The sequence below is a fragment of the Catharus ustulatus genome, chromosome 28, assembly GCF_009819885.2.
Source record: "Catharus ustulatus isolate bCatUst1 chromosome 28, bCatUst1.pri.v2, whole genome shotgun sequence".
Taxonomy (NCBI): Eukaryota; Metazoa; Chordata; class Aves; order Passeriformes; family Turdidae; genus Catharus; species Catharus ustulatus.
Genome location: NC_046248.1, coordinates 5,651,118 through 5,678,603, shown reverse-complemented (window position 1 = coordinate 5,678,603; position 27,486 = coordinate 5,651,118). Strand labels below are relative to the sequence as shown.

The window sequence follows — 27,486 nt, the reverse complement described above, 5'->3', positions numbered from 1 at the left end:
GCAATTCCCTGCAGGGATGGTGCCAACCTGCCCAGAGCCAGGGGATGGGCACACTGCTGCTCTCCTGCCCCAGAGGAGCCAGGACAAATGTCTCGACCCCTGATGCTGTGATGGGGACACCTCAGTGGCCGTCCTGAGCAGGGCATTGTCACCTTCTCCCATCACAGGTGACAGGTAGGGGTTTGATGCCCCTCTGTTCGTGTTTCTGCAGAGCAGGACAGCCAGGAGAGGGCAGGGCCCGGGATTCTCATCCATCACCCAATAAATAGAGAGCTTAAGGATGTCAGGGATGAAATGTTTCCATTCTCTGTATCATGTTCCAGCACAAAGATATCCCGAGGGATTTATTCTCAGAATGAGTCAAAGAAGAATAATTGTTATAGAGAAATTAATGTTCTGCTCTTTTTTCTCCCATTCCCAAGCAGTTTATTTGTCACTTGCCAGCTGAACCTTTGCCCTCACAAGATGCTGAGGACCGAAATTCCAGGAATGGAAAAGGAAAAGGTTTTCCAGGAGTTTGGGTGACATTTCTGCTTTGTTGTCGCCTCACTCCCTGCTCTGAGAGCAGAGCTTTGAGCTGCAGGGGGGTCACTGCACACCCAGCCCAGACAGGGCTGTGACACACGGCGGCCACTCGCCCTCGCTGGCAGCCCGGATGAAGTCACAGCTGATGTCACCAGGGCTGGCAGGTCCCTGCAGCATCACCGTGTGCTGGAGCTGCTCTGCCCAGCCCCTCCATCCTCAGAGCCAAAATCCCAGCAGAACCCCAGCCCTGGAACCCGCGGGTTCCCAGACACTGAGCAGCCCCAAGGGGAAACCCAGCCATCCTCCCTGAGAGGGCTGAGGGGGAACCCAGATATGTGCCAGCCTTGAGGTGCCACCCTCTGCAGGGAGCATTCCAGCCTCAGCAAACCCAGCAGCACAGCCCTGAGCCTGTTGCACAGAGCTTCCCCCCATCAGCTACTCTCTGCTCTCAGGATGCTCCTGGGCTGCATTTCCAGCAGCTCTCGAACCCTGAGCCTGCTGCACGGAGCTTCCACCCCATCAGCTGCTCCTCTGCATTTCCAGCAGCTCTCCCTGAGCCCTGAGCCCTGAGCCTGCTGCACGGAGCTTCCCCCCATCAGCTGCTCCTCTGCATTTCCAGCAGCTCTTGAACCCTGAGCCTGCTGCACAGAGCTTCCCCCCATCATCAGCTACTCTCTGCTCTCAGGATGCTCCTGAGCTGCATTTCCAGCAGCTCTCGAACCCTGAACCTGCTGCACAGAGCTTCCCTCCCATCAGCTGCTCCTCTGCATTTCCAGCAGCTCCCCCTGAGCCCCTGCCCTGCTCTCCTCCAGGGCTGCTTCGCCCAGGATTTCACCCCAGCAGTAAAACTGGTGCTGGGTTGGATTTTTAAATTTTTCTTTTCAATCCCTGCTCCTGGAGGGGGCACTGAAATCCACGCCAGGGGCAGCAGGATTTTCCCTGCCTGATTCTTTCTGGAGAACCTTCCTGGGGACACGTCCCTGGCAGGGCTGGGGCTCTGTGAGCTATCAAACAGAGCTGTACTCACGTCCTGACAGAAGTTATCCACCTGTGAATATCTGGGGGCTCTGGGTGCTCTTTAGAGGCTGCTAAACACCCAATAAAATAAAGATAAGATAAAATAAAATCTGTGTGCTCACGGGCAGCCTCCGCTGTCCTGGGCAGTTCAGCTGCCAGCATTCCCTGGAAATCTGTCACTGCTCAGCTCAGCAAGGAAAAGCATCCAGGATATTCCTGCCAGGCTTTGGGATATTCGAGTGAGATTTTCTAAACCCCAGGACAGAAATCAAGGTTTCCCCAGCAGTATTTTCCTGTTTTAATCCTCCCGTGTCCTGACTTTCCTCCACGACACAAAGTCTTGGCCAGTGCTGCTCACCAAAAGCCTCCCAGCTCCCTCACACAGCCTCATTATGGATCCTAATTAAATAATTGCACGTTTTCATTCTCTGCAATTACAGCCACCACTTATGTAAATAAATACGCTGCCTGTAATTGCAAAGTTATGAAAAGCGATTAGAAAATATAGATTTTGTTAAAGAGAAATCACTTCAGGATTGCCCAAGCAGCTCTCCCTCATCACCCAGAACCCTCCTTCAGCACCAGGATCTCCCTTCCCACCTGGAATTCTCTGCATTTCTGCAGGCTGCAAAGTGAAACATCTTTAATGCATCCTGACAGAGAAATAACTCCTCGTGCCAGCGTTTACCAGCAGCAATGCTGCAAGGCACGGCCTTTAGGGCAGTAAAAGTTCAAAATAGCCTTTCCTTCAGATTCCTTATTTATTTCCTCCACATTTCTTATTTATTTCCTCCCATAAATTCACACAGGGGAGCTCCTCAGCACTTTAAAGCAGTGGCCTTGATATTTTCCTGAAGGATCACCTAAAACTTGAAAAAAAAAAAAAAAGAGAAAAATTCCACTTTTCTCTTTCTGTTTCATTTCTGCAGCAGTTTAGGAATCACAGCCTTCCTTTGCAGCTTCCTGCAGCTCGGGGATGCTCAGGTTTGCAAAGCAGCCGGCTGGAAAAAGGGAAAAAAATAAAAGGGATTTAATTTAGGAAGTGACTGAATGGGAGAACACGACCCTGAGCCCTCGGGATTGTGTCACCGCTCGTGGCCCAGCAGAGCTTTTGTGTGGTGCTAACAAGGGGCTTGGCTTAACAGAGCTGCCCTCTGTGACTCAAAAATAGCCACAGATTTTAGGAGGTCCTGGCAACCCAAATCTCTTCTCTTCTCTTCTCTTCTCTTCTCTTCTCTTCTCTTCTCTTCTCTTCTCTTCTCTTCTCTTCTCTTCTCTTCTCTTCTCTTCTCTTCTCTTCTCTTCTCTTCTCTTCTCTTCTCTTCTCTTCTCTTCTCTTCTCTTCTCTTCTCTTCTCTTCTCTTCTCTTCTCTTCTCTTCTCTTCTCCTTTTTTAATTTTTGAACCACAGAGTTGCACAACTCTCAGCATAGCCGTAAAGCACAAAGCTGCCACGCTGACACGCATGCAGTGAACTGGCTGAAGTTTCTAAGTCATTAATTGTCTTTTCCAGCAGTAAATTTTTTTTTTTTTTTTTAAATTTGCCAATAAATCACCCCGAGCACAGCACTGAACAAAGTTGCTGTGCTTCAGCCCGCAGCTCGGATTTCTCAGCCCGGCATCACAGAGATGCTCCGCTCCTGGAAGAAAACACCATTTTCCCCAACGCCGGGGAAATTTTTCTGCTTTTCTCGTGTGCGAGGTGATGAGTCAGTGTTTGCAGGCAAGGGAGGCAAAAACCCCGCTCTCTGTGCGCACAAACGCAGCGGGGAGCGGCTCCTTCTGCGGGATTTTGGGGGCAGGAGGAATTTGGGCAGCCCTTGGGTACCCGGTCCTGCAGGGTCCGGGGCTGTGCTCATCGTGGGGAGGGTTTTTCAGCGGCTGTGGAAGCGAGAGAAGCAGTGAACAAAGATTTTTGGGGTTTGGCGTGTGCCCCCAGCCTCTGCTGTTCCAGGGATGCTGCTCCTGCCACCCTCTGGGAAAAATAAATAAAATAATAAATAATTTAAAAAGACATTTCCAGGAGGTCAAAAGGCCCAGCTCGCCCGGATTTCTGCGCCCATGGTGCTGACACCAGCGCTGCCTTCCCAGCGCTTTGCTGCTCTCCGGTTTTCCCTTTAAAAGTCAAATTTGATCCCTCCCGGGCAAGGTGGAGAGGCTCTAGTGCTGATTTATCCCCGGAATTCTGCCCTTTCCTGCAGCAGGATGATGGTTTTAACCCGCTGTGCCCTTTGGCATCTCCTCAGGAGCCCCTTCGGGAGGGGATTTGTGTCCCAAAAAAAGCCCAGCTCCCAAAAGCACAGCCCTGAGCCTGCAAAGCTGCCAGGCTTTCCTCAGAGCCGGTTTATTGCTTCCTCATTTCAGAGGTGATGATCTAATGAGTCATTAAAGACAAACACGGAATAGGAGAAAGCGTTTGACTTAGCAATTCTTCCCAAAAAATCCTGGAACTGCAGAATTTTAAGCAGAGCGAGCCAGAGCAATTTTAATAATGTTAAGCTTAAATTGACAGCGAAAAGGGTGAATACAAAAGAGTAACAAAAACCCAAATATATATAAACCATAAGGCTTCGTGAAAAGAATATGATTAAGCTTTCAAAGTTTTACATTGGGAATTTGGGGAGTGCTGGGAGCGAGGGCTTTTTCTTCCCTCCCATGCAAGGCACAGAACAAAGGCTGCAATAATTCATCCTAAGGGATCTGGTGAATTCTGGTTTCCCTGTCCAGCTCGGGTGTGCTCCTGGGCACGTGTGGCATCACCATTGTCACCTCCTTGTGCCAAAAAAAACCAAAACCAAAACAAAACAGGAATTGCTGCCCAGCAGGGAGAGCAGAGCACGGTTGCTCTCCCTCGGCCTCAGGTAGAAAATACAGATTTACAGTGAAAATAAATGTGCAGTTTTACTGCACAGATAAATGTGAAGGTCCCCACGTGCATTCCCTGCGTTGATTTTATTGTGGCAGTGAAAAAGAGAGGCAGGGCTGGAATTCTCCAGCAGCAGCAGAGAGGCTGAGGGGATGCTGAGGGGCAGGGATGGAGCAGCAGCTCCCAAAAGGTCCCTGGGATGGATTTTGGGGATGGATTTTTGCTCAGCTCTGCCCTCACATCGCTTTGCCAAGCTGCACAGAGCATCATGCACCAAACAAGAACCTTTTAGGCTCAGGTTTAGGACAGATTCCTGGGCAAACCCAGCCTGCAGGAGCTGCTGGAGCTCCCTCCCTTGAGCTGTGCTTGGGAATCGTCTCCACTGATCCCAGCAGGTCATCACTGTTAACTGGGGCACTCCTGATAATCCTGCAGTCCCTCTGTCACTTTGTCACTTCTCTCCGGGTGAGGTGTGCAGTGTTTGATCCGTTGTCACCTCATGTTTGAAAGCTTAGCGCGTTTATTTTATTTTTTCAAGGGTGGTGGAGGGACTGAGAGAGCAGAGTGAGTGTGGTGTGTGCCTGTCCCCTCCTTCCCCAAAGTGTCACCTGTGCCTTTCACACATGTGGGACACTTCGGGGTGACACTGCAGCACTCAGGGTGGCGAGACAGCAGCTGAGACCTGGCAAATAAATGGTAAATAATTAAGGATATGGCTCCTACAGTGTTGATTTTTCACTGTCACATCAACAACAGCAACAACAACAATAATAACAGGCCAATATTGCCAGATACCAGGGGGATTAAACATCAAATTAATACTTAGCAAGGTTAGGATTAAGCAGAAATAACAGCTTTATGATTAGAGTCTGAAACTGCCGCTGATAATGACTGATTATGCTCCTGCAGAGGAAGAATTACAAGTACTTAAGGACAAATAACCCTCCCGAAGTTGCTGGCAGCCTAAAGCTGAGCAGCACAGCCATAAATCGTCTGTGTAATGGGGCTGGAGCTCTGTGGACAGAGCAGGGAGGTGAGGGAGGATGTGAGTGCTTTCCAAGACATAAAACACTTCTTGTCTCCATGTCACCGCTACCAAAGTGCTGGGGAGGAGTTAAACTGAGCAAAAAAGGTTTAAAAAAAAAGTCTTCTCAAGTTCTCTCTGCGTGGGATTTGGAGCCCTTGTGGCAGAGCCCTTGTTTATGGGAAATGATTTTATCCGGAGCTTGGCAGTGTCTGGCTGCAGTTTCCAGCCCATTAGTTGCTGTTTCTGGAGCTCTCTGGGCTCCTCTCATGGGCTGGGTGTCCTGGGTTTGTTTTCTCACGGGCTGGGTGTCCTGGGTTTGTTTTCTCACGGGCTGGGTGTCCTGGGTTTGTTTTCCCACGGGCTGGGTGTCCTGGGTTTGTTTTCTCCCAGCCTGGACACAGCAACAAGGCAGAGCAGCAAATCTGTCCTGTTGGGTAAAGCTGGAAATGGGGACAGAGACAATCCTGGGGAGAATCCCCACTCATCACAGGGAGAGAGACACAGAGCAACTCCTGACAGGGCCTTGCAGAGGGAAAACCCTGAGCAGAGCTGGGGATGGGCAGGGGACACGGGCAGGGTGGGAGCAGCCAGGCCAGGGGGATGAGTGGGGAACTGCTGAGACAGAGGCACCGACCCTGCTCTGCTTGCAGGGTGCTCTGTCCCACACAGGAACGTTTTACTGAACACAGGAATGTTCTATTATACACAGAAATGTTCTATTATATACAGAAATGTTCTATTATATACAGGAACGTTCTATTGCACACAGAAACGTTCTACTGCACACAGGAATGTTCTATGGCACACATAAATGTTCTATTATATACAGGAATATTCTATTGCACACAGGAATGTTCTATGGCACACAGGAATGTTCTATGGCACACATAAATGTTCTATTATATACAGGAATGTTCTATGGCACACAGGAATGTTCTACTGCACACAGGAATGTTCTATCCAAAACAGGAATGTTCTATGGCACACAGAAATGTTCTATTATATACAGGAATGTTCTATTGCACACAGGGATGTTCTATCCCACACAGAAATGTTCTACTGCACACACAAATGTTCTATTATACACAGGGATGTTCTATCCCACACAGGAATGTTCTACTGCACACAGGAATGTTCTATTATATACAGGAATATTCTATTCCACACATAAATGTTCTATTCCACACATAAATGTTCTATTACACACAGGAACGTTCTATTGCACACAGGAATGTTCTGTTGCACACACAAATGTACTACTGCACACAGGAATGTTCTATTACTCACACAAATTATCTATTACACACAGGAATGCTCTATTGCACACAGGAATGTTCTATTACTCACACAAAAGCTCTGTTCCACACACAAATGTTCTATCCCCCACACAAATTCTCTATCCCACACCCAATCCCACCCAGCCACTCTCTGTGCTCACAATCACACAAACACACCTGTGCTCCCAGTTGTGCCACTGCTCTGTGCAATTTGGGATTCCTGGTGCTGCTAATGCACCAAACGTGACTTGGGCTGAGTTGTTCTGTCCCCAAGGCTCATTCCTTTCAAATTCCATCAAATCTCCCTGGCTGGAGATATCCCAGAGCCTGCTGGGCACAATCTGTGCTCTGGGGTGAGCAGGGACCAGGGGTCCCTTCCAGCCTGACCCTTCCTGGCATCCTCTCAGCTGGGATATTCATATTTAAACAGAATTTTCTGGGCCATTATCACAGAAAACTAAAACCTTGTTGTACGTGGATCTGTGTGTTGGCAGGAAAACCTGAGGGGAAAAAAATCATGAAGATTTAACCAATTAAAAAAGAAATTTAACGGGATGATGGCAGTGGAACTCATTTGGAAACAGATTAAATTCTTCAACACATTAAAGGGAAATCAGAGAAATCTGTGATGTGTGTGTCACATCCTCCCTGTGTCCCCTGCCGCTTCACACCACGGTGAGAATTTATCGTTGTCTACTCTGGGCTGCAGTCAGTCTGGGCTAATCCCCACTGGGCTGGGCTCTCCAATAAAAATAAATGTTTAAAACAAACCTTTAGCAGCACTGGAGTGGACACAGAACACAGGGGCTCCTCCACTTGAAAGTCCTTGGAGATCTCCAGCCCCAGGCAGGAGCTTTGTTAAGGGTTGGTGACTAATTGCAGGTTAATGAGGCCAGGGAAGCTCCTCACTGCCCCTGACCTGCAGGGAGCACCAGGGGATGTTTCCTGGTGGAAATGGGATGGGGATAAAACCCCAAAAAGCACAAAGAAACCACCAGCACTGAGGGAGGAACGAGGGGGATGGTTCAGGGTTCTGATTTCAGGCTGCACTGGGCTCTGGAAGCCACTGCTGCACCAGGGGGACGTGGGGGCTCTGATGGGGACCTGCACAAGGGACCTGGGCTCTGCAGCAGCCTGGGAGGGGCAGAGCTGCACGGAGCTGTGGTTCCAGGGCAGTGATTGTGGTTGATGAAGCTCCCTGGCAGGCTGGGGAGCAGGAAAAGCTTTCTGTGTTTGGTCACTCGCAGCTCTGGGATTTTCCAGCTTTCCTGCAGGCACAGCTCATCTCTCTGATGCTCTCCCTCTGATTTACTGCACCCAGCTCAGTCTGGCCGTGGAGTTTGGCTCGTCTGGCTCCAGCTGCTGCTGCCCCTTGCAGAACTTCCCCCAGACCTGTCCCCATCCCTGCCGAGCCACTCCTGACCCCTGGCCCTTCCCTGTTCCCTCAGAGCTGCTCCTGCCTGGCTGGGGATGGCACAGGAGCTCTGATGGATGGGCTGTTTGCTCCAAAATCATCCTGGACCTGACACAAACCCAGCCTGGGGGCTCTGATTCACGGCCCACCTCTCCCACTTGGCTGATCAAATGAAAAGAGAAGAAATAAAGTCGTCAATTAATCTTCCCCTCTCCTCCCCAAGGCTCGCCTGTGGTGCTGAACTGATCCACAGCAATCTGCCAGGAGCCAGCAGGGAGAGGGAAGCAAGCTGGGAGAACAGGCAGCTCAGATCATTTGCCTAAAAATCAGCAAGAACGCAAGGAGAAAAAAAGTCCAGGTTGTGACTAAACAGTTTTTGCCTTTTTAAAAGTCGATTTTTTAATCACTGTAGTATTAGTAGCTATGAGGAGTTATTTTATAGGGATCAACAGCTCAGACATTCATCTGTGACTTCAGAATTAATGTTGGTCCTAAAGCTTGGCCAGCCCAAGCCCAGTGAGGGGGAAGGAAGGTCAGTGCTACCTGAGAGAACACCCAGATGTGATCCCAGAGAGGGGCAGAAAGTTTGGCCAAAACCCCAAACATCCCTGCCAGGGTGGGTGTGAAAGCTGTGCTGAGACCTGAAATCACAGAATATCTGCTGCTCCTCTAGATGGATTCCCAGCCCAGGGCACCGAGCTGGGCTTGGCCAGGGTCACAGTCATGGATTTGTTCTTGGCAAATCCATCAGGGACAGTCGGTTTGCTCGGCCGCCAAAGGCAATGAAAAAGAAGTTATAGGAAATATGGACTGGGCTGCTGTCAGCTGGTTAATGAGGCTACAGAGCTGCAGGCTGCTCTCCCAGGGGATGCAGTGCCAGGGGAATGAGGGGAATTGAATTAATCTGAGCCCACAGGGCTCCAGGTCTCCCCATCCCGATTCGATTTCTTTGATCTTTGTCGAGAGCGAGGATCGATTTTACTAAAAATATTGCAGAGCAAAAGCATTTTTCTCATTTACTGCAGCTGCATCCAACCAGGCTGTGTGAAAACAACTCCCTGATCCCTGGAAAATGCCCTGCTGGAACTTTGCTTTTGGTGTTTGTCAGTTGGGGCTGGATTAGCCAGAAACCCGTGAAAGTTTCCTTTCCCCACTCCTGGATTACCCCGGATAATCAGAATGTTTTCAAGCTGAGAAATAAAATGCCCAAGATAAACATCCCTCCACAATCCTGAGAGCTGGGGATGGCTGCTGTTTAATTACTTTGCAGATGTAAAGGGTCTTTTCTTTATCTAATGCCCTCTGTGTGCCAAGCAAGAGGAAGGACAGTCCTTGTGCTTTGAGCTGGAGATGAAAAGAGCTCCCAGCAATTCCTCCCCTGCCAAGAGCCAGATCCCCATGCAGCTGGGTGAAGAGTTCTCCCTCCTGCCTACACAGCCAGGTAAACGTGGGCTGGCAATTAAAGTCCGGATTTCAAACTCTAAACGAGCTTGCCTTTGATTGCCGTGCGTCAGTCGCAGAGCAAATCATGTTTATTCATGGCTCTGCCTCCCAGCCCCGGCTCGGCTCGGGGGGAGCTGATGCTCCCTCCACATCCACAGCAGCTCCCAGTTCCTGGCCAGCAGCCTGGCCTTCCTTTGGACAGCCCAAACCAGCCAGCTTTGGTCTGACACAGCAACACTCCGGGCTGGATGGAGCAGCCTGGGCCAGTGGAAGGGGTGGAATTGGATTTATTTATTTATTTATCGGATTTTTTCCATCCCAAATTATCCTCTGACTCCATAATTCACACAGCACCTTTGTGCCCCTCATCCCCAGGCTGTGCAGAGTGGGATGGATGGGGAAGGACTCAGTTCTGCTGCTGTCCACACTCCCTGCCCTCCATCCTTCCTGAAGGGGAGATGTTCCAGAAGGGACCTGTGGCTTTCCTTTTGGTCCCTGGTGGTATTTACCAGAGAGTGCTAACATTTAGCAGTCTCTCACAAAGCTCACATTTCGCCAGCAGAGAAAGACCTGAGGCCTTACTTGATGAGTTCCACAAGAGTTTATTTCATGCCAAGGGTGGTCAGGCAGGATTCTCTCAGAACAAAGGGCACACAGCGATATTTATAAGTTCAGGGGGGATTCAAACTACAGCCAATAAAAGTTTATACAAAGAACAGCATCCAATCTAAGTGAGAAGTTCTAAAGGTGAACTGATCAATTACACAGACTAATTTCTAACCAATTCTCTTCCAAAGTGTTAGAGAGTGACCAAATTCTTAAGGAATTTGGCTCAACCTTGGTATCTAGGAGACCTTATCTGTTATAGCAAGTTCCAGGGGAGGGGAAGATGGCTTGGGAGGAATTGGATCATCCACAGGGAGCAGCACGAGGTGCTTGCACAGCCCAGCCCAGCAGACCTGGACATTTGCTGTTGGTTATGAACATGTGGTGGAACAGAAACTGCACACCTGAACAACCCTGAGCTCTCTAACCCAGCCAATTTCCTTTCACAGGCTGTCTGTGAAAATTAAAATTACTGAGCAGCAGGGAAACCAGACCCTGGACTGGTCACAATTTTGTCTTTAGTTCATACTTATGTATTTGCCTTCATTTCCTCAGCTGATTTTCCATGGATTTGTTTGTACCAAGCCTGGACACCCCAACTAAGTTGTTTTCCACACCAAATCTCCCAGGGGTGGGCTGAGCCTTGCCCTGCACTGATATTTTTTACCTTGCACTGATACTTTTTTGCCCTGCATGATATTTTTTGCCCTGCACTGATATTTTTTACCTTGCACTGATATTTTTTACCCAGCACTGATATTTTTTTGCCCTGCATGATATTTTTTGCCCTGCATTGATATTTTTTGCCCAGCACTGATACTTTTTTGCCCTGCACTGATATTTTTTGCCTTGCATTGATATTTTTTGCCTTGCACTGATATTTTTTACCCAGCACTGATATTTTTAACCTTGCACTGATATTTTTTACCCAGCACTGATATTTTTTTGCCCTGCACTGATATTTTTTGCCCTGCACTGATATTTTTCACACTGCACTGATATTTTTTGCCTTGCACTGATATTTTTTGCCCAGCACTCCCAAGATCCACAGAGCCCATAATAAGGAGATATCACCCTTTATCCTCAAAAAATGAGGAAGAGCTTTATCACTGAGGAGGTTTCTGAGCTGTCTGGCAACACCTGGAGAGATTCAGGGAAGTTTTATTGTGCTGTGACACAGAGAACCCTGGGCTGGGAGCACCATGAGAGCACATCCAAAGCGAAGCCCTGGACTGAGACTCGATCTGGGCAGTGCCAGAAAAGTCCTCTAAAAACCTCCCATGCCTTATTTTAATAACACACAAAAAAGTTATAATTTCTGTCATTTGAATTTCAAATCCAACAGAAAGATCTACCTGATGCTTCTATTTTAAAATGCAATTCTTTCTTCTCTTTTCTTTTCAACTCCTTTGCAGAACCAAACATCATGTTTCATCTCCAAGCGCTGAGATTAAAAAAAGCCAAAACAATTAGTGGGGAGCTGATGAAGGTGACAGGGTCATAATTAGTGCTGTTCCTCTCCAGCATGTGTTTATCATGCTAACAGAACAAGTCACTCACAGTGCTGGAGTCATGAGCTGCAGGAGCACACATGCCTTGTGCAGCTCTCACACTGCTGGGGCTGCTCTGCAGGGGGAAAAAAGCACAAATTCAATGTTTTAAAGCCACTTAGAGAGGTAAATAAACAGGAGTGGTTTGGATGCTGCTGGTGGCTGAGTTAAACTGACATTGCACGGCTTTGAAATTGCCTCTGTTGGGTGTTTGGAGGGTGGGCCTGGTGATAATTCTGGGATATTCCAGAAGAAAATGGGTTTGTGGCACCAGAGGCTGCAGCATCTGCACAGTGAGCACAGAAAGGAGGTGCTGGAGGCAAATCCCAAACCACACTGGGGGAAATCTGTTCAATGAAACACTTTTAAAGAACCCTTGGCAAATCCCTCCTTTCCACCCTCCCCACTCGAACACTGGGGCAGGATTTTGCAGGGAATGGAATCATCTCCCTAAAACTATTTTGTCTTTCCAGAGCTTGAAATGAGCAGCAATTACCCGGGGAGGACACCCCTGTGAGAGCCCCTTGCTAATTAGGTCTGAAGTGATTAGTTCCCTTCCCATCCTGCCCTAAATCTCTTTATTTTCCCCCCCTGGTGTTGGAAAGTCAACTGGAGAAAAAGAAACAACTCTTATTCAACAACATGCAAGCAAATGTCCAGGAGCAAGTGGGAAATGGGAATTGTGGAAGCTGAGGAATTGTGGAAGCTGAGGAATGAGCTCTGCATGGAATGTAAAGTCTTGCTCTGGAATGGGTTGGAAAATTGGAAGATGTTGAAGAGAGAGCGACGTCTCTGCTTCAGGACACAGCTGGGAAATGAAGGAAAAGCTTTCCCTGCCCCAGCAGTCCTGGGGTTCAGCGCCACATCCCACAGACCAGCATTTCCCATGGCTAGGTCTGCCTTTTGCTGGGCAGTTTTGTATTTTCTTGGTAACATCTGCAGGAGAGCGCCGCGAGCCATCCGCGACGGCTGGAAATGAGCCGGGCAATCCTAATGAACCCATCAGCGCCTTAATGAACACTGTGCAGGGGGATGCTGAGCCAGAGGGGTCTGAGAAAGCTGCCTTAGAGCTCTGCTCTGAGAGGGACATGCCAAATTCAGCTCTGCCACCCGTACCCACAGAGCCTGGGACCCGCCTCGTCCAGCCCCCATGGCCTCTTCTTGCTGCAATATTTTAATGCAAATATTTTAAAGGGTAAATTTTAATGCAAGGAAAGTGGGAATAGGGCATCTTGTGCAAATTGTGGCATCACTGAGGCAATTCCAGCCCCTCTGGATTTGCTGGCCACACACCCCTGTTTGCCACAGTTCTGCTCCTGGGTCAGCCACGCTGGGAGCACTCTTTGGAAATCATGCTGGAATGGGGATCAATACTGGAATCGATGATGTCTGACAGCCAGGATGGGCTCAGGACAGCGACAGAAAAAAGCAGAGGTGGGGGTTGGTTCATGAAGTGGAAAGAGGCAGCACAAGAGGGGACAGGCAGGAAATTCCCTGCTAAAGGATCCTGAATTCAGCAGAGCCGTGCCAAATCCCACAGCTTTGCCAGCAGCTCCTAAAGACAGAGCTTCCCTGCCTGTTGGTTCAATAAACAGCAGCCTGTTATCATATTTATTTGCTGATTGAATCTGAATTACAAGCGAGCTGCGAGCTGCAGAATGGCTCTGTGGAATTAGCAGCTCAGCCCCGCTCTTTTTTAATAAGGATTCTGATTGCAGCAGCGATACATCCTGAAATGAATTCAAAACGAAAGGAAAAAACCAGAGTGGAGATAATCTCCAAGTGTCAATTTGCCTTTTAAACCCGATTTACCAACTCCTGAAACAGCCCTGTGCTGGAAATGGAGGAATTACCGAGCTGGAACGCCCTTGAGAGGATGTTTTATCCCCCTAAACGAGCTGGGTTTTACTGTTTAACCGGGAGTTTCGGCAGAACTTGGGGAAAAACCAGGTCTGGGGCTGCCAGAGCCCCGGGTCAGCTGCTGTCCCCTGGGCAGGGGCTGCTCATCAGGAATTCAGCAATGACCTTTGGTGCTTTTATTGGAGAGGCTCCTGCGGGAGCGCAGAGCGCAGCAGGTGAGCTCTGGGCAAACACAGGTGAGGCTGCTGAACTTTGCACAGATTCCCAGAGCACGGCCAGGGATGAGCATCCCAGCCCTGTAACCCCTTCGGGGCTGCCCTGGCAAGAGGAAAACGCTGCAAATCCAAGCCCAGCCCGCTCTCCCCATGCACACGCTGGTTATTGGGAGATTTCCACTGGAAAAGGTTCTCAAACACAAATCCACAGTCAGAAGCTTTTCTCTCCTCAAGGATGAAACAAGTGGTGGAAAAAAAGGGAAAAATTTATGAAATTTACTTGGAATTTCCCAACCCTCAGAGCACCCCCAGAGCCTGACTGACTTTTCCCAGGCTGCACTAGCACAACGAAATGCCCCATGGATAAAAAGCCATCCCAGTTCCAAGGAGAGCAGCTAACAATAGAAAACCGAGTGCCAAGCTCACCTTCCTGCGTGTGACAACTCAAAAGATGTCATTTCTGTGACAGTTTCCCTCCCTAATTAGAAGCGTAATTAAAAATTAAACTTGTTTAAAAAAAAAAAAAAAAAGCAGTTTGTGCTTTCTCCCCCCAGAACAAAACCCTTTGAGGATCGGTGTTAGAGGAAGAGCTGAACACTTGGGAATTCAATTCTCACTCCAGTTTGGGTCAAAAGCAGTGGATTGACATCACCTCTGTGTCAAGCCCTGCCCTTGTTTGCCTGTTTTGTTCCTCTCCCCCCATTTATTGCCCAGAATTACCCAGGTCCGATGGTAATTTCCTCTGAGAGCACAGCCCTCATTGCACCCTGCAGGGTGAGGGCACAGAAGTGCAGCAACGAGGAATTCCTGCTGCTCTGTGGCAATTTGGGAGCATCAGGAGATGAACCCAGCTGGGTTGGAGTCAGAGGTGAATTCAGGGAGGTCATGGGCACAGACATTTCTGCAATGGAGCTGAAATCAAAAATCTGCACTGCAGCTAAACATCTAAAGTGGAGGAGTTTGAATTTTGAATTTTCTAACCTAGCCTTCCTTCTGTCCATCCTGCATAAAATCGTGAAGATGAAACAGCCCTGATGAGACTCTTTGGGATTGCTATTGATTCCTGCCTCGTGTGTGATGGTTTTACCAACCAGCTGGTGGACCTGGGATGGAAAACTCAGAGTTCAGGCAAAACCAGAGCCCATGAACGTTCACCCTTCCACAGGAACAGCCCCAATTCTGTGATGACAGGCAGAGCTTCAGAACACTCAGCTAATTACACGGTGCTGGTAATTATTGGTATAAAACCGACGTTAAAGGCAGATGAAAAGTGCTGGTGTCATTTTTAAGGCACAGAGTTACAGGGCTCAGAAATGTCAAGTCAAAATTTCGGTTTGAAACACAATTCCAAGCCTTTTTTTTCCCCCATGTGTGCTTTTGAATCGAATGACAAGCTGCAACCCTGCACTCAGAAATCACATTTCCAGAGGAAAGCTCTCAGGTTTTATGGATCCTGGTCCTTCACAAGAGCACATCCAGATTGCCCCTGTGGCACCAGAGCTGTGATTTAGGGAGGTTTGGGGGAATTATTTGATTTAAAGGGGGAAACCATCCTGCTGTGTGATTACCAGCTCTGTTGGAGCAGCCTGGGCTGGTGGAAATTGGAATTAGATGATTTTTAAGATTTTCCCCAAGTAAAATCCTTCTGATATTCCAGGTTTTTATGAAATCCTGCCTGGGATGGTGGAAATTGGAATGAGATGATTTTTAAGATTTTCCCCAAGCAAAATCCTCCTGATATTCCAGGTTTTTATGAAATCCTGCCTGGGATGGTGGAAATTGGAATGAGATGATTTTTAAGGTCCTCCTCAAACAAAATCCTCCTGATATTCCAGGTTTTATGAAATCCTGCCTGTCCCAGCTCCTGTTCAGCCCCACAGGTGGGCCAGGGCTGGCTCTGCCTCCAGCAGGCTGACAGACAGAACTCTGTACATTAATGTAAATTACACTCAATTAGTGAAAGAGCCAACTTTTGCTATAGGCAAAGAGACACAGGACGGGATGCAAGGCGAGCCATAAAATCCGAGGGCTCCCAGCACACACACCAGGGCCATCTGCTGAGAGCCCTGCTCTAAAGACTCCCAAGCCTTGATTATGCAAATCAGGGCGATTATTCCATCCCCAAGACTGCGGCAAGATAATTACCCAACAATAAATCACCGCAACTCGAGCGGCTGCAAACGAGTTTGGAGCTTTATCGCCGTAATTGCAATTGGATGGAGGTTATTAACTGAGCAGGAGAGGACAGCAGCCCCCAGAGATGCCTGGCAGGGCACTTGGGTGGTTTGGCTTTGCTCAGCCTGCTGGGGAGCTGCAGAGGGGTTCATTTTCAGCAATATGACTCAGCTTCTCTATAAATAATAATAATTCTCTATAATAAAAATTTTCACCTGCCCACTAGGCTGGTTCTGACTCTCACAAGAGCTCAAAACGAGAATTTGGGGTGAATAGCAGGGTTTTAGCAAGTCCTGAGCCTGATTTTGTTCAAATTGTCAGTGTTTGAGAGGAAAAATTCAGCCTGTCACCTAAACCTGGTTTGGTGGTGAGTCTTACCCAGCTGGAGTTCTCCAGGTTCCTGAGCATGAGGAAATAAATTCAGATAAAATCACAAAATCAAGCAAAGCACAGATCCTGCAAAGAGCTCCTCAGAGCAGAGGGAAAATCCCCAAGGCATGTTTTATAATAAAATTAAGGACTGTCATTTTGGGCTGCTTCAGGCTGTGTTTTCTTTGGAAAAAGCCACATTCCTTTGGAGAAGGAGCCTGGCCTGGAATCCCTCCAGCTGAGCTGCAGCAGGAGCTGCTCATTCCCTGTGCCTGTGGTGCTAAAACAAACCAGACGATGTTTCCTCCGAGGTTAATTTAATTTATGTCCAAACATAATCAATTCTATGGATTGAGGACAGACATTCTCTGTGCGTTTAGGTGATAAAGGATGAGATCAATTACAAACACGTTTACAAAGGAGGGAGATGCCTGATGGTTTGGGAAATTTAGAGATATTGAGAGTATTTGACGTCTATATTAACTCAAAGCCCTAAATGGGCTGGGCTTGTTTACATTGCTGCAGTCTTATTACAGGGTGAATTCTACCAGCTGTCTTGCTGAGCAGTCATTTAGCCTTAAACTATAGTTAAAACTGTCATGGTTTTAAGCAAATTATATTGCGTAAAGTAATTATTTCCCGAACTGCAAAGAGGATCCAGGTAGCTCGTGAATCTCATTTCAGAAAAAGAGGCAGGAAAGAGCCCTCCATGGAAAAGCCACGGGCTGGGGAAGGGTTTTGTGCTGCAGAAAAGGCCTGGGATGCTCGGCTGGGTGAGCTGAGCACATCTGGATGCACATCTGGGAGCGGAGCAGCAGGAAGGGAGCAGGATCCTGCTCAAGCAGCTTTTCCCCTAAAGTCCTTGACCATTGATCCCCAAAGAGCCAGGCAGGGCTGGTTTCCTTCCCAAAGCGTTCCTGCAGCAATAATCATTAATCCTGGTGATTAACACCCGGCTTTGGGCTGGCTGTGCCTCGGAGAAAGAGCTAAAGAGGCGTTTTGGGGGAAATAAACGGCAGCAATTAAGGGCTGGGCAGGGTGAGGGGGAATATCCTTCATGCAGCAGCATGGAGAGCTCTCAGGGAAACCCAAAAATGCCCTTTGCATCCCAAATTCAGGGTGTGAAACAGGAAAATTCCCTCACAGAACCCCAAAAATGTGTTTTGTAGCCCAAATTCGGGGTGTGAAACAGGAAAATTCCCTCACAGAACACCAAAAATTCCATTTACAGCCCAAATTCAGGGTGTGAAACAGGAAAATTCCCTCACAGAAACCCAAAAATTCCATTTACAGCCCAAATTCAGGGTGTGAGACAGGAAAATTCCCTCTCAGAACCCCAAAAATGCCCTTTGCATCCCAAATTCGGGGTGTGAAACAGAAAAATTCCCTCTCAGAACACCAAAAATTCCATTTACAACCCAAATTCAGGGTGTGAGACTGGTAACATCCCTCACAGAACCCCAAAAATGCCTTTTGTAGCCCAAATTTGGGGTGTGAAACAGGAAAATTCCCTCTCAGAACACCAAAAATTCCTTTTGTAGCCCAAATTTCCTGTGTGCACCAGGTAAATTCCTTCAGAGAAGCCCAAAAATTCCCTTTGCATCCCAAATTCAGGGTGTGAAACAGGAAAATTCCCTCTCAGCACCCCAAAAATTCACTTTACATCCCAAATTCATGGTGTGAAACAGGGAAATTCCCTCTCAGAACCCCAAAATTCCCTCTCAGCACCCCAAAATTCCTTCTCAGCACCCCAAAAATTCACTTTACATCCCAAATTAATGGTGTGAAACAGGGAAATTCCCTCTCAGCACCCCAAAATCCCCTGTGCAGGGGCTGAGCTGCTGTCAGACACTCAGGCTGTCTCAGCCTGCAGCAGCAGCAGCCTGGCCCGTGGGTGGCTGTCCCTGGGGTTTTCACTAATCCTGAGCAGTGCAGCCTCCCTGGCTCATTGAGAAGCCGCCTTTCCCCAGCTCTGAGCTCCCCACATCCCCAGTTCTGCTGCTCCCAGGGTGTTTGGCATCCCTGCACTCTGTGTGTGAGCCCATCTGTTCCCCTCCTCTCTTCTCTTTCTCATCTCACAGAAGAATTCCAGCCCAGGACAGTGAGGGTGGGGCTGGAATTTGGGATTTGTGCTGCCCCAAAATCCAGCAATTAAATCCTCATCAGCACAGCAGGGCAAAGCACCGTGGGCTGTCCACTGGCAGCTCACAGTGATGCCAATTAGGGATTTTTGGATGGTGTTAAAATGAATTTTTTCCCCCCAGAAAGGCAGGCAGGTTATTTATTGCAGCTCCTTCTGAAATCCCAGAGGCAAAATTCCCAGAGGGTTCTGGGTCCCAGGAAGGGCAGGAGTCAGCTCTGGGTGAGTGTTTGGCTGGGAGATGTTCCAGGAGTGTTTGATCATTTCTCAGAGCATTGGGGAGGGGAAATCACAGCTGGAGCATTGCTCAGCACCAGGGATCTGCCACAGCAGCCCCCAAAACCAACAGAAAACTGAATGTACCTGCAGGAGGTGACAGTGCCACCCCCTGGGACCAGGCACAGCAGGACAAACTCCCTGCTCTGGGGATGTGGGGACAGCCCCAAATATTCCCTCGGAGCCAGGAGCACCCTGAAGTCAGAGATGCTGCTGCAATCACAATTAACTCTAATTACACGTCTTCACTGCTACCGAGCTGTGCAAAAATAACAAGGGAAAAACAGCTCAGAAAAGGCAGAGGAGAGGCTCTTGCAATCCAGGTGAGGTTTCCAAGCTGATTGCCAGCGCTCCAGGATCCCAAGGGCCTTTGTTAGCAGAGAGACAAAGAGATGGAGAGAACAGAGCACTCATCTCCTTCTGCCTTTTAAATAACCTGGGTAGGACCCAGGATTTGGGACACTCAGGTATTTGGGGGCCATCAGAGCCCAATTTCTGTGCTTCCCCAGTGAGCCAGCTCTGACAGCCCCCATGGGTGCTGGAACAGCGAGCTGCTGGATTTTCTGGAGTTGAATCAGAATTAATAACCTGTGCTTTCCAGGTGCTTTGAAATCCTCCTCCTCTCGTCCTTATCTGTCCTGCAAAATATTGCATTTGGGGAAAACAAAGGATCCCATGGAATCCCTTTCAGCAGCACATCTTTTATCCTTGTCCACAGCAAGGAAATGAAAAGAGTTTTTCAGTCTCCAAAAAGCTGCTCTGAGAAGGGAATGTGTGCTCTGCCACCCCAGTGTGCCCATCCCAGCCCCTCACCCCCAAAAAATTCCTTCTTCGCCTTCACAGATCGCTCCTGGCTCTGCTCCCACCTGGGTTTGCTCTCCTGAGAGCTCAGCCATGCTTTCACAAACACAATTTGGTTCTGTTTGAATGTGCACTGACAGCATTTCCCCAGGCAGGTCTGTGGGGACTGCACAGAACAATTCAGAGCATAAAAGCAACCGTGAGAAACGGCAATTGATTAAAAAACAGCAAATATTTGTCAGCTCCACACCCATGACTGTCCAAAGAAAAGCCAAAATGTGCCCAAAGCTCCCCAGGAAATCAGAGGCACGGGTAGGACACATCCCTTTTCCAGCCTTCCCTCTCAGATTAGAACCTTCTGGTAATTATTTGGAAAAAACCAAATATTTTGAGCCCACTATTGACATTATTGATCCATGGAGTAACAGCATCCTCCTGGCCCATCCCTGGCAATATGCAAGAGAGGAGAATTCATTTCCTTCCCAGAGATATCAATACCCATCCTGGCTTCTGAAGAATTCTCACCCCCAAGACTATTGATTTCCTGCACTTGGAATGGGCTGGTTCAGTCAATCCCAGAGCTGTGTGAACAGATTGCTCCAAGGCACAGGGGATGGAGCAGCTCTGGGCACCAAACCCTCCCAGAACGGGGTGAAACCTGGTGATTCCACAGCTGCCTGTCCCACAGGGGCTGCAGCAGGGCTGCACACTCCAGGAACCTCTCCCTGCAGCTCAGGCACCCAGAAATGGCAATTTTCTTATCTGGGGACACATTTCACTGGAGCCTGCACGAGCTGTGCCCTCAGCTCCTGCTGCTTCTCCCCCTGATGAGTCAGTGGCTCCAGGAAAAGCTCAGCACATTTCCTGGGACATTTCCTGACGGGCTCAAACCACACCTGTGTCCAGAGCCTGCATCTCCCAGTGCTGGATTGAGCACCAAGCAATCAAAAACCAGCCCTGGGTGCTTCCCCTGGCAGGACTGAGGGGGTGTCACACCCCAGGGCAGGGCACAGGGGGACAGTCACCCCCCAGAGCCAATTCTGCCCCAAATTCCCCAAATCTCTGCTGAGCCACCCTGCACACCCTGAGTGTGCCCAGCAGGCTGGGGGTGCTGCCTGTTGTGGCAGAAGAGATGAGAAAAGCACAGAGCACTCCGGTTCAGGAGCTCTCTGTGACTCATGTGCCTTGCTGAGCTGCAGCTCCTTTATCCCAGAGCCAGAGCCAGGCCTGCCCTGGCAGGGAACATCTGCAAGGGATGCTAATTGAGATCTTTGTCATCGAGGTGGCACGACTGGGTGTGCAGCAGCTGGGAGGGAGCTCAGGGTGGGAGGGGAGCTCTGAGGATCCAGCTCAGCCCTGGCTCTGTGCTTTACTGGAGAGGAGCTGGGCTCTAACTGGGGATTGGATTTGTATTTTCAGCCCTGAGTGGGATTCAGCATCTCAGGTGCTCAGTTTGGGGTGGGCTGTGGCTGCTGCAGAGGAAGGTTGGACATCCTGGGTTTATTGCTGCATTTTCCTCCCTCTCCTGCTCTGCTGCACTGACCCTGGGGTTTGGGAGCTGGTGTTGAGTTCCCCTCCCATGGGTTAACAGCACCCTGCTCCTGTGGGCGAGCTCTGCACCGTTCTGAGCTGCTTTTGTGGCTGTTTTCACTTTCTGTAATACCTGAGCAATATTTAAGGGGGTGTGTGATGCACTTGTACCAGTTAATCAGCGTTCAAGGGTTTGGGTGGGTTTGTTCATACAGGAGGAGGAGCTGAGTGCAAACCGGAGCGGTTTGCTCTGAAAATCTTCCTCGTTTTGGTGTTTATTGAATGTTGGTGACAGGCCTGGCACAGAAAGCAGCAAAGCTGTGATGAACATGCAGGGGAGTTCATTCCACAGCTCAGGACTGGCCCTTAAAAAATCTCTGCCTGATCCCAGAGGTGTGAAAACGTTTGTGGCCAAATGCTCCTCACATCAGAGAGATCAAACCGAGACCCCAGCGCTCTCCTCAAAGCTCTCCACACCAGCAGCTGTGACAGAACAGCAAAATAACGAATTATCTCCTTGTCAGGGGCTGACATCCCACTGGCATTTCCCTTTTTCTGTGCACCTGATCTCCTTGCACTGCCTGTGCTGCTCTGAGTCTGCTGCTACAGGAGCAAAACCAGAACACAGGGTCAGGAAATACAGAACACTCAGGATATTTGCCAATGTTTGCCCCAGGAGCAGCGCTCCACGAGCCAGAAAAGCCCTGAAAAGCAAAGGTTTTGCTCTTTATGAGAAGAACCTTATGGGTTTGAATTTTCATTTTGTTTTGGCTTCGGGTTCAGGGCTGGTTTGCTTTTGTCCATCAGTTTTTCTTGTTATTTTCTCCCGTGACTCATCTGACTCCAGGGCATTTACTGAAATCCTTGATACGAGATGCAAGGGAAATGAATCTCACTTTAAACTTCCTAAGGACATCTCCACCACCTGATTAAAGCCTCCTGCAGTTTTTCCCAGCCCTTCCCATCACAGAGACAAGGTGCATTTCTGGCAAAGGCCGGTGTGATTTGTAGCAGCCATTATTTTAATCCATCGTTTTCCAGGGAAAGAAGAAATGCTCCTTTTCTTTAGTAGGACTGAAAAAAACCCACCCAGAGATGAGTTTTACAAGCAGTTAAACGCTGTAAATCAGAAGGCTGAGGCAGATGGCAAAGACTCAGTGAGACTCAGAGCTCGTCCATTAAACACCTCTCTCAATTCTCAGTTATTAAATTGCTCTTTTCCTGACTCACATTGGAGTTGATTTTCTTATGGATGGCTGGATGGAAAATAATCTTGTGATACAACTGGAAGCCCGAGGAGTCAAGGAGAGGACAGATTCTTCTTGGCCTCAGAAAAAGTCTAAACCTCTCAAGGAAGTCTTTAAATAACTATCCATTAAATAAATATATTTATTTCGAGGCAAGCAAAGTGTATGAGAGCTTTTGCTGTTCTGCTTTCCAGAAGAAATAATTGTTCTGTGCTAAGCTCATTTGGCTCCCTTGGCACTGCAAAACTCACATAAATCAGATAAAAAGGAAATTGTTGCAGTGACACTTGGAAAGTTCAGGAGAATTCAGCCTGGCTTTAGGACCGAGGATGACTCAGAAGGTCAAGAGTGTGCTCACAGCAATTCGGGAATGAAACATCCCAGGACATTCAGGGTTCCACCGTGCAGCATTTGAGATCCACCCGTTTGGAGAAAACCCCCCAGAAACTGAATTTCTTTAAAGCCTCACCACAGAGATGGGTTCACCTTGTTCTCTCCTTGTCTAGGGCTGTTTGGTAATAGAAAAATACATTCAGGAAAGGTTTTGAGTCATTACTGGGGGGTGGGGGGAAACGAACTTTCTTAGGAAACACCCTTCAGATTAGGGACTGCTAATGCTCTGGAAGTGAGCTGGTGTTAGGGATATTAAACCATTAAAATATTGCAACAGCAGCCACACTTTCAGGAAATGGTTTCTCTCGGTGTTTGAATTGCAAAGAGATCTCTTTAGCAGCACAGGGAGTGTTTAAACAAGGAGCACCGCTGAGATTCCAGCCGGGTTTTCAGCAAATCCCCAGGGCGTGCTGGGGTGGGCAGGACGCGGTGCCCTGCTGCTCACACCGCGGGTTTGGGAGCGGATAACAGCGGCAGTGACTCCTCCTGCCGCTCCCTCACACAGAAATCGCTGCTTTAGGTGCTGGGGCCGCTCCCCTGTCCCTGCCGTGCGCACAGCTCGGCACTCGCGGGGACAGCGCTGACCTTGGAGCGCAGAGGGTGCGAGAGCTCGGGAGCGCGGGGAGCATCCCTGGCACAGAAACCCTGGCAGAGAAACCCTGACAGAGAATTCCTGACTGAGAAACCCTGACCCAGCATCCCTGGTACAGAAACCCTGACAGAGAATTCCTGACTGAGAAACCCTGACCGAGCATCCCTGGCACAGAAACCCTGGCAGAGAAACCCTGGTAGAGAAAGCCTGACAGAGAATTCCTGACTGAGAAACCCTGCCCGTGCATCCCTGGTAGAGAAAGCCTGACAGAGAAAGCCTGTCCGAGCATCTCTGACAGAGAAAGCCTGACAGAGAAACTCTGATCGAGCATCTCTGACCGAGAATTCCTGACTGAGAAACCCTGACCGAGCATCTCTGACAGAGAAATCCCGGCAGAGCATCCCTGGCAGAGAAAGCCTGACCGAGCATCCCTGTCCGAGCATCCCTGTCCGAGCATCTCTGACAGAGAAACCCTGACAGAGAAAGCCTCCCCGAGCATCTCTGACCGAGAATTCCTGACTGAGAAACCCTGACCGAGCATCTCTGACAGAGAAATCCCGGCAGAGCATCCCTGGCAGAGAAAGCCTGACAGAGAAAGCCTCCCCGAGCATCTCTGACCGAGAATTCCTGACCGAGAAACCCGGACCGAGCATCCCTGACTGAGCATCCCTATCAGAGAAACCCTAACAGAGAAAGCCTGACCGAGCATCCCTGCCCGAGAAACCCCGGCAGAGCATCTCTGACAGAGAAACTCCCGGCAGAGCATCCCTGTCCGAGCATCCCTGACAGAGAATTTCTGTCCGAGCATCCCTGTCCGAGCATCCCTGTCCGAGAATTTCTGTCCGAGCATCCCTGTCCGAGCCTCCCCGGCGCTCACCTGGGAGTGCCTGCCCGGGGCAGGGCAGCCCTCAGGGAAGGGCTGCTCCCCCCCCGAGGGGTTCCAGGGGGTGGGAACCCATCTGGCTCCTGTCTCCGGCTGCGCTGGGAGCGGCCGAGCCCGCCCGGCCCCGCGCTCCGCCCGTCGCTGTCCCGGTGCCGGTGCCGCATCTCCGGGGCTGGAGCCGCCCCCATCCCTGCCGGGGTGAGTCCGTGGGATTCGGGGGAGGAAACCTGGCCCCCTCCCCTTCCCTCCCCTCCCCTCCGCTCCCCGCAGCAGCAGCGGCGGCAGCAGCCAGGGAAGCGCTGCGGGAATTCGCACCCCGCGCCCGGCGAGAGGAGCCGGACTGGAAACAGGTTGTTGGGACGTGTCCGTGGGAGGAAGGGGCGGCTCTGCTCGGCCGCTAGCCAAGCCTGGGCTCCGGGAGATGGAGACGGAGCTGCTGCCTCGCCAGCCGGCGCTGTGCTGAAGGAGATGGACAGAGAATTGCTGCGGGGGAGCCCGGCCCCGGCACCGCAGCTCCGCCGCTCCCCGGCCCCTGAACTCCGGCAGCCGCTTCTCTTCTGCATCCCCTGAACTCCAGCAGCCGCTTCCCGAGCCCCTGAACTCCAGCAACCGCTTCTCCATCCCCTGAACTTCCAGCAGCCGCTTCCCGAGCGCCTGAACATCCATCAGCCGCTCCCCCATCCCCTGAACTCCAGCAGCCGCTTCTCTTCTGCATCCCCTGAACTCCAGCAGCTGCTTCCCGAGCTCCTGAACTCCAGCAGCCGCTTCTCTTCTCCATCCCCTGAACTCCAGCAGCCGCTTCCCGAGCTCCTGAACTCCAGCAGCCGCTTCTCTTCTGCATCCCCTGAACTCCAGCAGCTGCTTCCCGAGCTCCTGAACTCCAGCAGCCGCTTCTCCATCCCCTGAATTCCAGCAGCCGCTCCCCCATCCCCTAAACTCCATCAGCTGCTTCCCCATCTCTTGAACTTCCATCAGCCGCTTCCCCATCCCCTGAAATTCCATCAGTCGCTCCCCCATCCCCTGAACTCCATCAGCCGCTTCTCTTCCCCATCCCCTGAACATCCGTCAGCCGCTCCCCCAATCCCTGAACTCCATCAGCCGCTTCTCTTCTCTATCCCCTGAACTCCATCAGCCATTTCTCTTCCCCATCCCCTGAACTCCATCAGCCGCTTCCCAAATCCCTGAACTCCATCAGCCGCTTCTCTTCCCCATCCCCTGAACTCCAGCAGCCTCTTCCCCATCCCCTGAACTCCATCAGCCGCTTCCCCAATCCCTGAATTTCCATCAGCCGCTTCTCTTCCCCATCCCCTGAGCTCCATCATCCCCTCCCCAGCCCCGGTTTGACCCCGGCGGGTTCCACCTGCACCGCTCCCGGCTGGCAGGTGATTTCCTTTCTTTTCGCTCCCCTGCCCGTGCGTGAGTGCTGAACAGCAAAAAGTCCGCCTGAAAGGCTGGGAGAGCTTGGGCAAAGCCACGGTGGAGAGTTGTGGCGTTTTGGATTTACATGGCACAAAGCACTCGCACCTCTGCTCGAGGGACTCGTATGGCTTGAAGGTAAGAGATTGGTGTTGTGCTTTTCCTCCAGAAATAGAAATGTTGGGAATATCCCGGAGAGGGAACACAGACAGCGGCGGCTGCTGTGATCACCACTGCCTAGAGAGGTAAATAAAGACAGCAGAAAAAGGAAAATATTTGTCACTTCAGCAGAAAGATCCATTAAGCTGTTCCCTTCCTCAAGAGAAGAAGTGAGAACAGTTTTTTCAATATGAAATTCAGGCTGTCTCATTTCTCCATCTAAAGCACTCACTGCAAAGCAACAAACAGCTGTTATTGTATGCTAAAGAGTTCTTATGTCACTGAATGCGTTTGGAGCTGCTGAGAAGCTCGGCTCATTTTTAGAAGTTTGATGTTTAACGTTGCTCTCACAGACACAATGAGAGAGTGACAGGGAGAAGTGGAGGAGGATGTGGAGAGGATATAATGTAGGTACACTCCAGTTCCCCAAGGAGCTAGATCGTTAACTCAAATTATTTGAGGGAAAACACTCTTTTCTTCTCTTACCACACTCATTTTATCACATCTGGTAAGGCAGAACTGGCATCCTCTCAGACTCAGTGCTCAGCTGCAGTCCTGGTGTAGAACAAGCTCCCCAGACGAGCAGAGATCTGCCACCCTTTCCTCAGGAGCCCCTGGAATGAAACCTCTCAGAAATTCTCTGAATGCTGCAAGCACATTTTGTGTGAGCTTTGCAGTCACCTTTGTTTCAATTTTAATTATTTTTCCATTGTTCCCCTAGTTCTAAGCTCCATCCAGCTTCTTGAAACCAGTGCAGAGTGTGGCTTTAGGGCAGGGAACCAAACCCCAGCGTGGTGCTGGGTCCTGCTCAGTGCTGGAGTATTTTTGGTCCAAGTTGTTGTCTGTAGGTTGTTTCTACACGAGATAACACATCCCCACTCTGTAATTCTCAAGTCTCTCTCTCATCCCGACTTCCCCACATGCCAGGCATGGAGCTGCAGTTTCCAGCATGTGGAGAATGAATCACTGCTCCTCGAGTTGCATGCAAGTCGAAAAGAAAAACAGCTTGGGCTGTTTTATAAATAACCAGGTTTATAACAGAGCTGGTCAGATAGGTTACACATGCAAAACGTGTGGGTTGGGTTTCCTACATGCTTAGAGTTTCATGGAATTGTTGTTCTTTACACACACAGTGGTATTAAGAACTCACAACCCTGGTTTTTCTCTCTTTTGAAGTAATTGCTTGTAATAATCCAGAAGAAAACGCAATCTCTTGGCAATATTTCTGACTCCATCAAGTAAAGACTGCTGTAGTTTTAGTTATTCCCCCCCTTAACTTCTTTTCCATGCTGCAGAAATTCTGTTACATTCAAGCCTTCCTTCCTCACTTCTGAAGAGTTTTGTAAAATAATTTCCTACTGGTTTACGAGCTGCTGTGTAAAATCTGCCCTGCTTTCCACATTTCCACCTGACTTCCATGGGCACACAGGAAAAGAGCTCCACTGTCCCCCTGGAAAAGGAAATGTTCAAGTTCCAGGCTTTGGAGAGAAGCCTGTGACCCCACAAAAGTCAGTGTGGGTGTGTTTTAGGGGGTTTTATGTGACATTTTGTGACATTCTGCCCCTGTGCCGCTGCCACCCTGCAGGGACACCTTGGGCAGGGTTTGGATGGGATGGGGGGGCACAGAGTGTCCCCTGTGCCCACCCTGACACTGCTCCCACAGCCCAGACCACCCTGAGCCTGCCTGGCTGTGGGCATGGATTGAT

General features: G+C 49.7%; 2 protein-coding genes across 4 annotated transcripts in view; one reads left to right on the top strand and one right to left on the bottom strand.

Moving 5' to 3' along the window:
• Positions 1-24,871, bottom strand: part of TMPRSS5 (transmembrane serine protease 5) — a 31,621-nt gene extending 6,750 nt beyond the window's left edge. The window contains exons 1-2 of the mRNA XM_042780020.1: positions 24,547-24,871; positions 24,200-24,395 (exon numbers count right to left, since the gene is read on the bottom strand). Of these exons, the coding sequence (XP_042635954.1) occupies positions 24,200-24,395; positions 24,547-24,871 (521 nt within the window). The remainder of the gene's footprint in view (positions 1-24,199; positions 24,396-24,546) is intronic.
• A 580-nt stretch (positions 24,872-25,451) lies between these two features.
• The window catches only part of DRD2 (dopamine receptor D2), a 32,413-nt gene continuing 30,378 nt past the window's right edge, over positions 25,452-27,486 (top strand). The window contains exon 1 of one of the 3 annotated variants that reach the window (XM_033081571.1): positions 25,452-25,759. The gene's annotated coding sequence lies outside the window, so the exon portion shown is untranslated. The remainder of the gene's footprint in view (positions 25,760-27,486) is intronic. The other 2 variants (XM_033081574.1, XM_033081572.2) reach the window with 2 other exon arrangements.